At 42.4% G+C, this 16,309-nt stretch overlaps 1 protein-coding gene across 5 annotated transcripts in view; it reads right to left on the reverse strand.

The window, feature by feature from the left end:
- The window catches only part of tdrd1 (tudor domain containing 1), a 190,515-nt gene that overhangs the window by 136,130 nt on the left and 38,076 nt on the right, over positions 1–16,309 (reverse strand). For all 5 annotated transcript variants that reach the window (XM_070876594.1, XM_070876597.1, XM_070876598.1 and 2 more), the window contains 2 exons: positions 9,027–9,097; positions 7,937–8,015 (listed from right to left, as the gene is read on the reverse strand). In XM_070876594.1, coding sequence (XP_070732695.1) covers positions 7,937–8,015; positions 9,027–9,097 — 150 coding nt within the window. The remainder of the gene's footprint in view (positions 1–7,936; positions 8,016–9,026; positions 9,098–16,309) is intronic.

The raw sequence follows: 16,309 nt of genomic DNA on the forward strand, positions 1-16,309 counted from the left end.
CAGATTTAGTTATGGTAATGGAAGAATTCGAGTGTGAGCAATCATCTGTTACCGCCCAACAGATTAAAACCTGGACGAGCCAGGACCCCTTACTGTCTTTGGTTAAAAAAAAAGTGCTCCATGGGAGTTGGTCGAGTGTCCCGTTAGAGATGCAAGAAGAAATAAAGCCGTACCAGCGGCGCAGAGATGAAATGTCTATACAGGCAGACTGTCTCCCATGGGGTAATCGGGTAGTGGTGCCAAAAAAGGGCAGGGACGCCTTCATTAGTGACCCCCACAGCACCCACCCAGGCATCGTAATGATAAAAGCGATAGCCAGATCTCACGTGTTGTGGCCAGGTATCGATGCAGACTTAGAGTCCTGTGTGCACAAATGTAATACATGTTCACAGTTAAGCAATGCACCCAGGGAGGCACCACTAAATTTATGGTCCTTGCCCTCCAAACCGTGGTCCAGGGTCTGTGTCGACTATGCAGGCCCATTCTTGGGAAAAATGTTTCTAGTAGTTGTAGATGCATACTCCAAATGGATTGAATGTGTGATAATGTCAGTAAGCACGTCCGCTGCCACCACTGAAAGCCTGCCGGCCATGTTTGCCACGCACGGCCTACCTGACGTCCTTGAGTGACAATGAGCCTTGAGTGTTTCACCAGTGCAGAGTTCAAAGAGTTCATGACCCGCAATGGGATCAAACATGTCACATCTGCCCCATTTAAACCAGCGTCCAACGGTCAGGCAGAGCGAGCAGTGCAAACAATCAAGCAGAGCTGAAGAGGGTAATTGAAGGCTCACTGCAGACTCGCCTATCCCGAATCCTGCTTAGTTACCGCACAAGACCCTACTCACTCATGGGGGTTCCCCCCGCTGAACTGCTCATGAAAAGGGCACTTAAGACAATGCTCCCGTTAGTCCACTCTGATCTACACGAACAGGTAGAGGGCAGGCAACTTCAACAGAATACATATCATGATCGCGCAAATGTGTCACGCGAAAGAGATTAATGATCCTGTATTTGTGTTGAACTATGGACAAAGTTCCAAGTGGCTTCCCAGCACTGTCATGGTCGAAGAGGGGAGTAAGGCGTTTCAGGTCAAACTTTCAAATGGACGCACAAGCAGGAAACACTTGGACCAAAGCAAACTCAGATTCATGGACTATCACACAATAGACTCTACCTTTTTCAACCCTCCAACACATACACAAATGGCAACCGACCCAGCGGTTGACCACGAAGCAGAACCCATCACCCGCAGCAGCCCACCAGGATTAACCACGCCTAGCAGCCCAGCGAAGGCCCAACCAACGACTCACCAAAACCAGCATTTGCACCAAGACGATCAACCAGGGAAAGGAAGGCCCCAGATCGACTCTCATTGTAAATAGTTACACTATTGACTTTTGGGAGGGGGGGGGGGTGGGAGTGCTGTTATATATGTAAACCTGTAAATACCATGTTTAACCATCAGAGGGCTTATCCCCTGGAGTCCCAAGGGATCCCACAATCCCTTGGGAGCACCTGTGCATGAGGCCTCACAGGCTGGAGAGACACTGAGACCTGTAATAAAGGACTAGTCACACCTTACCTTGAGCTTGCAGTATCTGGTCTGACTCTTTATTCAAGACTTAACACTTTCCCTCCCCAAATCAAAATTATTTTTCTTTCCACCCCTTTCCTGCCAAATTTATGCAGCCATTCTTCCAATCAGAATCTCAATCGTCCAGAAGGATCTGAATCGACAATCTACCAAAGGACCAGGTGACAAATGAACTAAACATCAGTTTAACAGTTCATACATCAACTGTAACTATGTGTGAAATGCAATTCCAACTTTAAATTTAAATTAACCAAAGGCCTGTTGTAAACAAAATGATTAAGTTACTGCCTGTTGTAAACTCAAGGCCTAATTAAATGCTTACGAAAACTAAATGCTGCTGTAAACAGAAAGCCTAAAGGTTTGTGATAATATTGATGTTTTATCACAAGAACATTAATAAAGATGTGTATTAAAATTGTATAGTTACAACTGTCTCGCTTTTAGTAACTCTAGCACGAGGTAATAAACTTTTCACTCGGGTTGTATGGTACTGCTATGTTAATTGGCTTGGGGCGTAACTATTAAATTCATCATCACCATAGGTGGTCCCTCGAACGAGGATGACTTGCTTCCATGAGTTCATAGATGTTTCAATGAAGGACCCGATATTCCAGTCCTGAACTCCAATTGAAGGGGTGGAAGATGCCTATGCGTGGATTTTTTTTTTTTTTTTTTTAAACGTGTGGTGACCATTGCACATCAGCCACCACACGGGCTTGACAGAGCTATGCCTTTATCCAGTGGCAAGGGTTAACCAGGACGACTGGAGACCTGGCTCTGCTGCACGACCTAGTGTGCACACATATTGCAGTGTGGGCTGGCCCATGCTACCCCTGGGCCCCATACCCTCATTTGCCACACCTCTGCCACGATCACTCACCGATCCTCCGCTACGAACATTTGCCGCATCTCCACTACAATCTCTCGCTGCTCCTCCACCACAAAAACAGTCGCCGCACCTCCGCATCGAACATTTGCCGAACCTCTGCCACGATCACTCGCCGAATCTCAGCCACGATCTCTCATCGCTCCTCCACCACGATCTCTCGCCACTCATCCGCTGTACCTGGGCCCGCCGATGTTCTTGCCCATGCTCCAAACAGCGACCTGGGTTTTGATGACATCACCCAGTCGCCCACCTCAAAATCGTCACACATTTGGAGCAACTCACGCTGGAAGTTGTAGTGGTATGCCACTCCAGCTCTTTTATAGCCCGACCTGCGGAGGTATTCTCTCGTACGTCGGGAGGCCACGACGCTCCAGGGCTCGCCGCTCCAGCTCTTTTATAGCCCGACCTGCGGAGGTGCTCTCTCCTGGGGCAGCGGGCCCTGGAACATTGTGGCCCCCCAACCTGCAAGAGAACACTATGAAATTACTCGACTGGTGTCTAAGGTGATTCAGAGTGAGTTGAAGCAGCATCTTATAAATTTTAGATATGAGAAATTTGATCTATGGGAGGATAAACACCTAGTTAAGAACTTCAGAATAGCAGTAGACCATTCAGTCTCTCAAGCTTGCTCCGCCATTCAATTAAATTATGGCTGATCTGTACCTCAACTCCATTTATCAATCTTTGAACCATATCCCTTGATATCCTTACCTAATAAAATTCTACACCTTTCATGTTGTCAAGATTGGTGCAATTCCTCCAATATTCAGCGCAAATATCAGAAGTTTCCAGAGTATATTCTGTACTCACAGGACAGATCCAGATTCCCAGGGCATTCTGCTGCTTACCATGAAGCTACTCCACAATGCTCCCTAGTGGTGTTACTGGAACAACCTAGCACAGAAGGAGACCTCATTCAAGGGTCTCCATGTCATTACGAAAATGTGTATTTTCACTAGAATGTAAAATAAAAATTTCCTCTCTAAAATAAAGTACTTTAAACAATTACTTCATCTACATTCTCTTTTAAATGTTAGATATGCAGTGCAAATGCAACCAATATCACTAATAGATCCAGACCACTGGATAAGGACCAGGTTATAAATTTCTTCCATTTTTCATTAGCTGTTTTATTGGTTGCAAGATTTCCTAGAAAGAACTGAAGTATCGACAGAAGGACATCTGGAGAGAAAAGGGGAATCTGCCCTTATTGTTTTAGTTCCTCTATCAACATTTCAACCACTATTTATTCTGGAAGAACTCTATTTCTTAAAATAAGCAGTGCTTACTCAGTATGAAGTTTCTACTTGTAAGGCTTGCTCCCGCCAACAGCCTGTACACATCCCAGCATGATTTTCAGCAGAGAAATTCAAGCTCCAATCAGCCTTTGTTCAGTGGTAGCACGTTCACCTCGAGTCAAAGGGTCATGGATTCAAATACCACTCGAGACTTCAACACATAATCTAGGCTGTTACTTCAGTGTAATATTAGGAGAGTGCTGTAATCTTTCAGATGAGACTTTAAACCAAGGCCTATCTATCCTCCCAGGTGGACATAAAGGATCCCAGGGCTCCGTCCGAAGAGTCCTCCCGATATCCTGAACAACGGTATCTGTCAACCACCACCACTAAAAATAGATTATTTGGTGATTTATCTCATTGTTCTTTGTGGGACCTTGCCGTGTGCAAATTGGAACTCCCCGATATTACAACACTGACAACACTTCAAAGTACTTTATTGGTAATGAAGTACTTTGGCACATCCAGAGATAGTGAAAGATATTATATAAATGCAAAATTGAGCGCCTGGTAGACTTAATCGAGAGTGGATGGGGAGTTCTTGAGAACAAGGGGAGCTTTGGAAAAAATAAGCTTAAACTGTCTGCATTTGCAAAAGTTTGGGACCAGGTCGCAGCCGAGTTTAATGGAATGTCCATGACCCTGAGAACCGGTGCGCAGCTGAAAAAGTGGCAGGATCTCGGACAAGCAGTGACTAAGTAATACGATAAACTTACACATTTATTTAGGCTTTAAAATCTATGTATATTTATGCACTGCAATAACATCTGTAAATGTGATCCGTGTGTGTGTGTACGTGTGTGTCCACAAGGACCCTCTCTTTAAAAATTGCATTTGCATCTTTGCAGAAGGTGGCATCACAGATCAACCATGAACAGTCAGAAACTGGAGGAGGTCCGCCAAGTAGGCTCTAACTAACAGCCCTGGAGCAGAGGATAGCGTCAATGATTAAATGCAACAGGACAATTAATGCGCAAGCTGGGCCCAGTTTTCCATTAGAGGGTTAGCCCTGCAAATTGCAGCCTGGGTTGGCTGAATGTTATGTACTGCGTGTGTTTCGTACACTTCTCCTTCCTCAATGCTGCTAACCAAGCATCTATCTTTTGTTTCGCAGAGGTTGAACATCAGGAGGAGACCGAAGGTGCATCTGAAGCTGAAGGCGAAAATGTTCAAGAAAACGGCACGCCAGATATTCCAACTCAGGACAGTGATGGGCAGCAAGTCATGGACGATGAGATGGTCACCCTGGATTTGGAGGTGCTGAACTCCTCAAGGATTCCAAGTCCTTTCATGAGCGAATCAAGCGAGAGGACTTTTCTAGGTGTGACGTCTGAGGCTGCGGGTACAAGCATGTCACAGCAAACCACACCTGCGAGACATCATACGAGGGCGAACTCCATACCGGACCCAGAAACAATGGACTCTCAGAAGCAGAAGTCTGCAACTACGGGCACGCGCAGGGGTGGCAGCATCTACTGGGGCAGGATTGGCACACAGTGCTAATGAAGAGGATAGAATAATTGTTTATTGGTTGATTTTGTTGATTGTTTGTAAAGTTTGCCATGGCTCTGAATAAAGTTTTGAAGATGTAAACATAAGTAAAGTCACGCTAATCACAACTGTGCTGTACAAATGTTTAATAAACATTTTAATTTTGGACTTTTAACCTAACTCCTGCACTGCACTAATATTACAGGATAACCGGTCAGTAAATGTAAAAAGTGCATCACCCTTGCAACCTTAATAGTTTCAATGATACAGGGGCAAGTTCCAGTACTAAGGTGTTCGTGGATCCAGCCTTGTTCAAGGTCACCGATGCATGCAACGAAGTGCCATGGTGCATATATCAGTGACCATCACCCAGTCTGGATCCATGAACAACTTGGTCTTATTGTCCACCCAAGCACTCCAACACACCCAAACTTCAGTTAAACATTCAAGATTTATGGTGGGAATATTTAACAAACATAAGGTTGTGTCCATCTAAGCACTACAACACTCTTTTAAAACATAAAAGATTGGTGGAGGGAATATTTAATAGCCATTATGTGATGTCCACCTAAGCACTCCCAACACTCCCTTGAAACATAAAAAATTTCTGGTGGTAACATTTAATATAAATTATATTATTTTCCACTTAGGCACTCCAACACTCGATAAAAACCTAAAATATTTGTGGCGGGATTATATTTTTTTTTAATTTAAAGTGCTTGTCTTTGAGCCTGGAGTGTCTTGCACTTTCCTTTGTGTGCAGACCTTCGGCCTCGACTAGCAGCTGGCCTCATGGAAAGAGGGCCTTCGGCTAGGGGCTAGCAGGGCTCCAGTCAACGTTGAAGAGTGGGGAGAAGGCTGCACTGGATCCCAGAAGAGGAGAATTTGTAAGGTGATTATGCATTTTTGGAACTTTTTAATGTTTTCCTTGGACTTTTTGGATTATTTTGGACCATGAGGACATCTATGGAAAAAGGTAAGGATTTTAAATTTTATTTTTGCCATCATTCTTTTTTCATCGCAGGATCATCAGTATGGGTGAGTTTTTATTTATTTTATATTTATACCTGTTTATAGTTTAAATCGTCTTAAACTGTAAGGTAAGTTACATTGTAGACTAAATGAAAGTTCCTTCGGTCAGGGATAGCAGCGGGCCAGCGAAGATTCTCTAACTGCAGGAAAGGGTTTTTCTTATGGTATTTCGAGGGTCTGTGCGCCGGTTTAAAAAAATTTTAGGTGGGAAAAGTTTGCCTTGTGTAAAAATGGTGCGGAACCTTGTTTTACAGGTACACCAGCGCCAGAATGTATGGCGCCAAACATTCTGGCGCTGGTAGTAGATGCCGGCGCCCAAAACTGGGGAAGGTTTGGAGCAAGCTTTGGCGCCAAAAACTTCACTGGGCGCCATTTTAGTTGGGCCCATAGTACTGTGCCCAAATCTCAGTATGAAAGGAAAGTTCACCAGAAAAACAGCAACCCCTTTAGTGGCAGTAACATACACTGGGAACTGATGTGGTGTGGTATGTCATCATACCTGCCACTGAACACCAAGGTTAAGCCAATTCGTGACTTGTACTGGGATTAGATTGTGTCCCCCACCTCCCCGTTTATCCAACGTGTTCTCCCTGGCTTGACAAAAGAAAAATTTACAGCGCTATGGGAATAGAGCAGGGGAGTGGGACTAACTGGATAGATCTTTCAAAGAGCCTGCGCAGGTGCGATGGGCTGAATGGCCTCCTTGGACTCTATGCTATGAATCAGTTCAAAGGGCTGTTCTATTAGTGTATCTTCTCCTGGAATGTTTCTGGTATTGCTCTCTAGTTAAAACAGAATTCACTGCCTGACCTGATATGGTCAAACCTAAACCCATCTCAGGCAGCTCCTGGCTTCTCCAGCAAATGGACGACAAAGAATCACAGTCCTCTCTCTCCTGGCCAGACTTAACATGTCTGCCCTTGATACTGAGGGATTCATAACTGTTTGCACACACACAAACAACCATCAAACAGATAAACTTTAAAAGATTCATTGGATCTACATATTACCAGAACTGTCTATTGCAAACTTTATTGATAGGCTACATTGGTTTACAGCAAAACGGCAAAAAATGTTTTCATTTTATATGTATATACACAAGAATGGCAAGATAAAGACCCAAAGTTATGTTTAGAACAAGTCCTTATATGGGGGAGGGGTGGTGGAGGGGAGGTCACCTCAAAATCATGCAAAGAGGAACAAAATTCACTGCCACCATTTTTTCTCCTGAGCATCCTCCATTATTTCAGGCCCAAGTGTCAGTTGTTCGTGTGAATTTTTAAGCTATTCAACTATAGGGGCACAACAGCTAAGCCCAAACAATTCCAGCGCAGGTTGCTGGATTGCTATTAGGATTCAGAATCCTGGCCTTTTTCTGCTCCCTAACTCAGTGGTGTTGAGACCTAATGCTCTCCTGTCACTCCCGCTGAGGTCAGCAAACTCAGCACAGACTGGGAATTCAGCATTGGACCTATTGATAACGACTCACAGCCATGAAAAGAGCCTGGCTATGAAATTTTTGAGACAGTGAAAATTTTCACCTACTGGGTGATGACAATTTTGGGGGGAAATGTGAAAAGTAAATAAACAAGGCAAGATATTTTTATTTACTATATAAAACAATACCCACCTTGGAGTCCACAATAACTGCACATTGTAATGGGAGACTGTGATGAAGTTGTGGTAAACATTTTCTCAGGACTAAAATTCTGCAACAGAAAAGTTTTTCTACAAATTATGAAGTCATTAGAGGTTCGGCAAATGTTTGAAATAAAATGATTCAACTATTGCAACAATTTTTTTTTTTAAATACACAATTAATTCTAAGATCATTTAGATGAACATATTATGCATTATATACTAGTATAAATAATATGGTAACACATATATTTGTCTAACAACCATGTATATTCACTAGTATTTTACATAAAAAATTCCAACGTGAAATTTACTTAGAACAAATGTAAAGTGTTGCACATAGGAAAGAAAAATGAGTGACACATGTATTCAAAGAATGGTACTGAAACAATCAAGTAGGAAATTGAGAGACCGAGATGTCTTTGTAGTCTCAGCATTCAACACATCCAACCACTATATAGCAGCAACCAACAAAGCAAGTACAGCTTGAAACAGTAAAATACAACTCAAAAGGAAGTCATGTTCTGGTCAGATTGCATTTTGAGTAGTGTCCAGTTATAGTCAGAGACAGAGGGGAAGGCATTCAAGCACTGGAAGCAGTGGAGCCACAAGATCCAAAGTCTGACTAAATTTGGGCTCATTAGCCTTGTATGCAAGAAATGATCTTATTGAAGTCGATGCAAGATGGTAATCAATACAGAAAAGTAAATCCAAAAAATATTTCAAACTAAACTGTGAAAGAACAAGGGAACACAAGGACAAACTAGTAAAAGACAAATTTAGAACGGATATCAAAAACTTCTTTGTTGAAGAATTAAGAATAATAGAATGCACTCTCAAATATAACTGATGAAAAACCCTGAAATTATTCAAGAAACAATTGGATGCCACAAAGGGGTGGCTTTAAAGTCTTTCTGAATGGATTAACAAAGATGGGTCAAAATAGCCTTGGTTACCTTTAAATATCACGACTTGTAACTCTTTCAATTCAATTACTCTCAGAAGTCCTTAATCCAAGTAATTTCATAAAAATGTGAATCATGTCAATCTTATAATAATAATAAAAATGTTTAATTACTTACACTGCTCTGGTCTTCAGTAGATACAGATGGAGACAAGATAGGGCCAATGGCTTGACGCTGCTTTCTTCGTTCTATTTTTTTAAAAAAAGTTCAGTGAATTTAAAATCATTGTCTCGCGAGGCAACCAGTCCATAGCCCAAAACCACCTATAGTTTAGCACCAGGTTGATGAGCAGGTTCACTCAGAATCCATGCTGCAACTGGAAAGTGTTTAACACTAGCGCTGACACTTTATTGAACCTGGTCTCCCTCTTTTCCGGTCCTCTTTTTTTTTTTAAAAACGTCTTAACATAGGTACCTAGAATCGAATGATCTATTCATTGGCATTTGACTAAACTACAGCAAATAACATGCAAGAAAATCAACCGGAGTATAAAAATAGAAAGGCAAAAAAAGCAAGGCTAAGAGATGGTAGAAAGACTGGTAAGTAGCAAAGGGAAGTATTACATATATAAAATATGAGGTATACGGCCAATGAGAGATGAAAAGGGAAATCTTATGGAACATAAGAACGCAAGAATTAGGAGCAGGAGCTGGCCATCTGGCCCCTCGAGCCTGCTCCGCCATTCAATGATATCATGGTTGATCTTCTATCGCAACACCACGTTCCTGCACTATCCCCATATCCCTTGATTCCCTTAATATCCAAAAATCTATCTCTCTCTCTCTTGAATATACAGGTACTCAAAGACCGAGCCCCCACAGCCCTCTGGAGTAGAGAATTCCAAAGATTGACCACCCTCTGAATGAAGAAGTTTCTCCTCATCTCAGACTGTGACCCCTGGTTCTCGACTCCTTAGCCAGAGGAAACATCTTTCCTGTATCTACCCGGTCAAGCCGTGTAAGAATTTTGTATGTTTCAATGAGATCACCTCTCATTCTTCTAAACTCTAGAGAATATAGGCCTAGTCTAACTCAATCTCTCCTCCTGGGACAATCCCCCCCATCCCACGAATCAGTCTGGTGAATCTTCGTTGCACTCCCACAATGGCAAGTATATCCTTTCTTCGGTATGGAGACCAAAACTGTACACAATACTCTAGGTGTGGTTTCACCAGGGCCCCATATAATTTCAGTAAGACATCTTTAGTCATGCACTCAAATCCTCTTGTAATAAAGGCCAATACTCCATTTGCTTTCTTAATTGCTTGCTGTACCTGCATATTAACTTTCAGGTGATTCGTGTACAAGGACATCCAGATTCCTCTGAACACCAACATTTCCCAATCTTTCACCATTTAAAAAACTCTACCTTTGTATTTTTCCTACCAAAGTGAATAACTTCACATTTCTCCACATTATATATTCCATTTGCCATGTTTTTGCCCAATCACTTAGCTCATCTATATTCCCTTGACGTCTCTCTGCATCCTCCTCACAACTTACATTCCCACCTAGCTTTGTATCATCAGCAAACTTAGATTTATTACATTTGGTCCCCTTATCCAAATCATTAATATCGATTGTGAATAGCTGGGGCCCAACCACTTATGGTTGAGGCACCCCACTAATTAGCCTGCCAACCCGAAAATGACACGTTTATTCCTACCCTGTTTTTTGTCCATTAACCAATCCTCAATCCATGCTAGTATATTACTCCAAATCCCATAAGCCCTAATTTTGTTCAATAACCTCGTGTGACACCTTATCGAATGCTTTCTGAAAATCAAAATTCACTGCATCCACTGGTTCTCCACCCCTCCACCCTTATTTATTGTTAGTTACAACCTCTAACAGATTTGTCAAACATGATTACCCTTTCATAAATCCATGTTGACTCTGCCTAATCCTATTATTTTCTAAGTGCCTTGTTACCATGTCCTTAATAATAGATTCTAGCATTTTCCCTACTAATGTCGTCAGGCAAACTGGTCTGTAGTTCCCCACTTATTCTCTCTCTCTCTCCCCCTTTTCTTAAATAGCGGGGTTATATTAGCTACCTTCCATTCTAGAATCTATGGAATTTTCAGAAGATGACAATCAATGCATCCACTATCTCTATAGCCACCTCTTTCAAAACCCTAAGATGTAAGCCATTAGGTCCAGGGGATTTATTGGCTTTCAGTTCCATTGATTTCTCCAGTACTATTTTTTTTTACTAATTTCTTTCAGTTCCTCGTTCTTGCTAGACCCTTGGTACTCCAATATTTTCGGGAGGTTTTTCTTGTCTTCTTCTGTGAAGACAAAGTATTTGTTTAATTTCTCTGCCATTTCCTTATTTCCCATTATAATTTCTCTTGTCTCAGCCTGTAAAGGACCCACATTTACTTTTGCTAATCTTTTCCTTTTTACATACCTATAGAAGCTTTTACAGTCTGTTTGTATGTGTCTTGCTAGTTTATTTTATTTTCCCTTTCTTTATCAATGTCTTTGTCCTCCTTTGTTAAAATCCTCCCATTCCTCAGGCTTACTGCTCTACTGGCAGCATTATAAGCCTCTTCCTTTGATCTAATACTATCTTTAACTTCTCTTGTTAGCCAATATTGGACCTCTTTTTCTGTGGGGTTTTTGTGCCTTAAAGGAATATATGTTCGTTGTAAATTATGCATTAATTCTTTAAATGCTAGCCATTGCTCGTCTACCGTCACACTTTTTAATGTAGTTTCCTCAATTTACCTTGGCCAACTTGCCCCTCATACCTACGTACTTTCCTTTGTTTAGATTTAAGACCTTAGATTCAGATATAACAAAATCACTTTCAAACTTAATGTAAAATTCTATCATATTATGGTCACTCTTCCCTAAGGGCCCCTTTAATACAAGGTTATTAATTAAGTCTTTCTCATTGCACAATACTAGATCTAAAATAGCCTGTTCTCTAGTTGGTTCCTCAACATACTAATCTAAAAATCCATCTTGCATACATTCCATGAATTCGTCCTTCGCATTAATTACTGCAAATTTAGTTTGCCCAGTCAATGGAGCGAAAATTGTGGTCGGAGGCTTCCTTCGGACGAATGCAACGGACCCGAAAAAAATCTCCAAAAATATCTAGTGGTCCCAGAGAAACGTAGGATTCCTGTCGGAGGCCGAAGTTCGCTGTGCGGCGTTCGGGAACATGTCTTCCAGATACAGATGCGTATGCTGGAATCACAAAAACACAAGAAATAGGAATAGGAGTAGGCCATTTGACCCCTCGAAACCTGCTCCGCTATTTAATAAGATCATAGAAAATAGATGCAGGAGTAGGCCATTCGGCCCTTCGAGACTGCACCGCCATTCAATGAGTTCATGGCTGAACATGCAACTTCAGTACCCCATCCCTGCTTTCTCACCATACCCCTTGATTCCCCCTAGTAGTAAGGACTACATCCAACTCCTTTTTGAATATATTTAGTGAATTGGCCTCAACAACTTTGTGGTAGAGAATTCCACAGGTTCACCACTCTCTGGGTGAAGAAGTTTCTCCTCATCTCAGTCCTAAATGGCTTACCCCTCATCCTTCGACTGTGACCCCTGGTTCTGGACTTCCCCAACATTAATAAGAACATAAGAACATGAGAATTAGGAACAGGAGTAGGCAATCTAGACCCTCAAGCCTGCTCCGCCACCCAACAAGATCATGGCTGATCTGGCTGTAGACTCAGCTCCACTTACCCGCCCGCTCCCCATAACCCTTAATTCTCTTATTGGTTAAAAATCTATCTATCTGTGATTTGAATATATTCAATGAGCTAGCTTCAACTGCTTCCTTGGGCAGAGAATTCCACAGATTCACAACCGGCTGGGAGAAGAAATTCCTTCTCAACTCGGTTTTAAATTGGCCGTATTTTGAGGCTGTGACCCTTGTTCTAGTCTCCCCGACTAGTGGAAACAACCTCTCTGCCTCTATCCTGTCTATCCCCTTCATTAAATGTTTCTATAAGATCACCCCTCATCCTTCTGAACTCCAACAAGGAAAGACCCAGTCTACTCAATCTATCATCATAAAGTAACCCCCTCATCTCCGGAATCAGCCGAGTGAATCGTCTCTGTACCCCTTCCAAAGCTAGTATATCAAGGTTGTAAACAGAGTTTGTGGTCGGATCCGAAAATAACAGTCTTCCCAATATTCAATTGGAGAAAATTTCTGCTCATCCAGAGCTGGATGTAGGAGAAGCAGTCTGACAATTTCATTCAACCACTGTCTGCCCCACCTGTTAGAGACTGTAATTCCTGTATTGGACTATTCAGTCACCTGAGAACTCACTTTTAGAATAGAAGCAAGTCTTCCTCAATTTCGAGGGACTGCCTATGATGAGATTAGTAAATGATTTGCAACTGGGGCACAGAAAACCAATGCAACTACTCAATAAATATTGAAGGAAATTCTCCACGGGAGAGTTTGCAGTGAAAGGATCTCGTCTAAGATTTCCCAAACTTTACAAATATAAGCTGTAGAATACACCATTTTATATTGAGCAATGGAACTCAAGTCAATGGCAAAAATATTAAATGGCATGATCTGATCATGGACTCCGTTCCACTTCCCTGCCCGCTCCCCATAACCCTTTAATTCCCTTATCACTCATAAATCTGTCTATCTCCGCCTTAAATATATTCAATGACCCAGCTTCCACAGTTCTCTGGGGCAGAGAATTGCACAGATTTACGACCCTCAGAGAGGAAATTCCTCCTCATCTCAGTTTTAAATGGGCGGCCCCTTATTCTGAGACTATATCCCTTAGTTTTAGTTTCCCTTATGAGTGGAAATATACTCTCTGCTTCCAACTTGTTGAGCCCTCTCATTATCTTATATGTTTCGATAAGATCACCTCTCATTCTTCTGAACTCCAATGAGTATAACCTATCTTCATAAGTCAACCCTCTCATCTCCGGAATCAACCTGGTGAATCTTCTCTGAACAGCCTCCAATGCAAGTATAGCCTTCCTTAAATACGGAGACCAAAACTGTACGCAGTACTCTCGGTGTGGCCTTACCAATACCCTGTACGATTGTAGCAGGACTTCTCTGCTTTTATACTCTATCCCCCTTGCAATAAATGCCAACATTCCATTTGCCTACTTGCTGTATCTGCATACTAACTTTTTCTGTTTCATGCACAAGGACCCCCAGGTACCTCTGTACTGAAGCACTCTGCAATTTTTCTCCATTTAAATTATAATTTGCTTTTCCATTTTTTCTGCCAAAGTGGGTAATGCTATGTCTTTAGATGCTCTGATAATGACTCATGAGGCAATGTGTTGTACTTGAACTGTCGTGACCTTAGTCCTTTATTGATAACTCCAGAATGAGGACCACACATGGCGGCCTGTCTTTTATACTAGCCAGGCACACCTGTACACGTAACCTGCAAGTCTCCCACTACAGTGCTCTCTGGTGGCACACCTTGTAACAGTACAAGCAGCAACCATGTAGGATACATGACATCACTCTCTCCCAAGCCTTTAGTGCAAATCGCTTCTGCATTGACTGTGCTTGGGGCTCAGCTCTATCTGGTTGACCCTTGGCGGGTCGTTTCCATCTTGAACGCCAGGTTCAGGTGCCTGATGCCGACGCTCATCAGACCCCACAAAAGGTGTTGGTTGATATAGACAGAGGAGATGAATGCAATAGTTAGGAAGGACATTAGCTTGGATGATGTGGAATCTATATGGGTAGAGCTGCAGAACACCAAAAGGGCAAAAAACGTTAGTGGGAATTGTGTATAGACCTCCAAACAGTAGTAGTGATGTTGGGGAGGGCATCAAACAGGAAATTAGGGGTGCATGCAATAAAGGTGCAGCAGTTATCATGGGTGACTTTAATATGCATATAGATTGGGCTAACCAAACTGGTAGCAATACGGTGGAGGAGGATTTCCTGGTGTGCATAAGGGATGGTTTTCTAGACCAATATGTCGAGGAACCAACTAGGAGGGAGGCCATCTTAGACTGGGTGTTGTGTAATGAGAGAGGTTTAATTAGCAATCTTGTTGTGCGAGGCCCCTTGGGGAAGAGTGACCATAATATGGTGGAATTCTACATTAGGATGGAGAGTGAAACAGTTAATTCAGAGGCCGTGGTCCAGAACTTAAAGGGTAACTTTGAAGTTATGAGGCGTGAATTGGCTAGGATAGATTGGCGAATGATACTTAAGGGGTTGACAGTGGATGGGCAATGGCAGACATTTAGAGACCGTATGGATGAACAACAATTGTGCATCCCTGTCTGGCGTAAAAATAAAAAAAGGGAAGGTGGCTCAACCGTGGCTATCAAGGGAAATCAGGGATAGTATTAAAGCCAAGGAAGTGGCATACAAATTGGCCAGAAATAGCAGCGAACCAGGGGACTGGGAGAAATTTAGAACTCAGCAGAGGAGGACAAAGGGTTTGATTAGGGCAGGGAAAATGGAGTACGAGAAGAAGCTTGCAGGGAACATTAAGACGGATTGCAAAAGCTTCTATAGATATGTAAAGAGAAAAAGGTTAGTAAAGACAAACGTAGGTCCACTGCAGTCACAATCAGGGAACAAAGAAATGGCAGACCAATTGAACAAGTACTTTGGTTCGGTATTCACTCAGGAGGCCCCAACAACATTCCGGATATAAAAGGGGTCAGAGGGTCTAGTAAGAAGGAGGAACGGAGGGAAATCCTTATTAGTCGGGAAATTGTGTTGGGGAAATTGATGGGATTGAAGGCCGATAAATCCCCAGGGCCTGATGGTCTGCATACCAGAGTACTTAAGGAGGTGGCCTTGGAAATAGCGGATGCATTGACAGTCATTTTCCAACATTCCATAGACTCTGGATCAGTTCCTATAGAGTGGAGGGTCGCCAATGTAACCCCACTTTTTAAAAAAGGAGAGAAAAACAGGGAATTATAGACCGGTCAGCCTGACATCAGTAGTGGGTAAAATGATGGAATCAATTATTAAGGATGTCACAGCAGCGCATTTGGAAAGAGGTGACATGATAGGTCCAAGTCAGCATGGATTAGTGAAAGGGAAATCATGCTTGACAAATCTTCTGGAATTTTTTGAGGATGTTTCTAGTACAGTGGACTAGGGGGAACCAGTTGATGTGGTGTATTTGGACTTTCAGAAGGCTTTCAACTAGGTGCCACACAAGAGATTAATGTGTAAAGTTAAAGCACATGGGATTGGGGGTAGTGTGCTGACGTGGATTGAGAACTGGTTGGCAGACAGGAAGCAAAGAGTAGGAGTAAATGGGTACTTTTCAGAATGGCAGGCAGTGACTAGTGGGGTACCGCAAGGTTCTGTGCTGGGGCCCCAGCTGTTTCCATTGTACATTAATGATTTAGATGAGCGGATTAAATGTAGTATCTCCAAATTTGCGGATGACA

This window comes from Pristiophorus japonicus, chromosome 3, assembly GCF_044704955.1.
Source record: "Pristiophorus japonicus isolate sPriJap1 chromosome 3, sPriJap1.hap1, whole genome shotgun sequence".
Taxonomy (NCBI): domain Eukaryota; kingdom Metazoa; phylum Chordata; class Chondrichthyes; family Pristiophoridae; genus Pristiophorus; species Pristiophorus japonicus.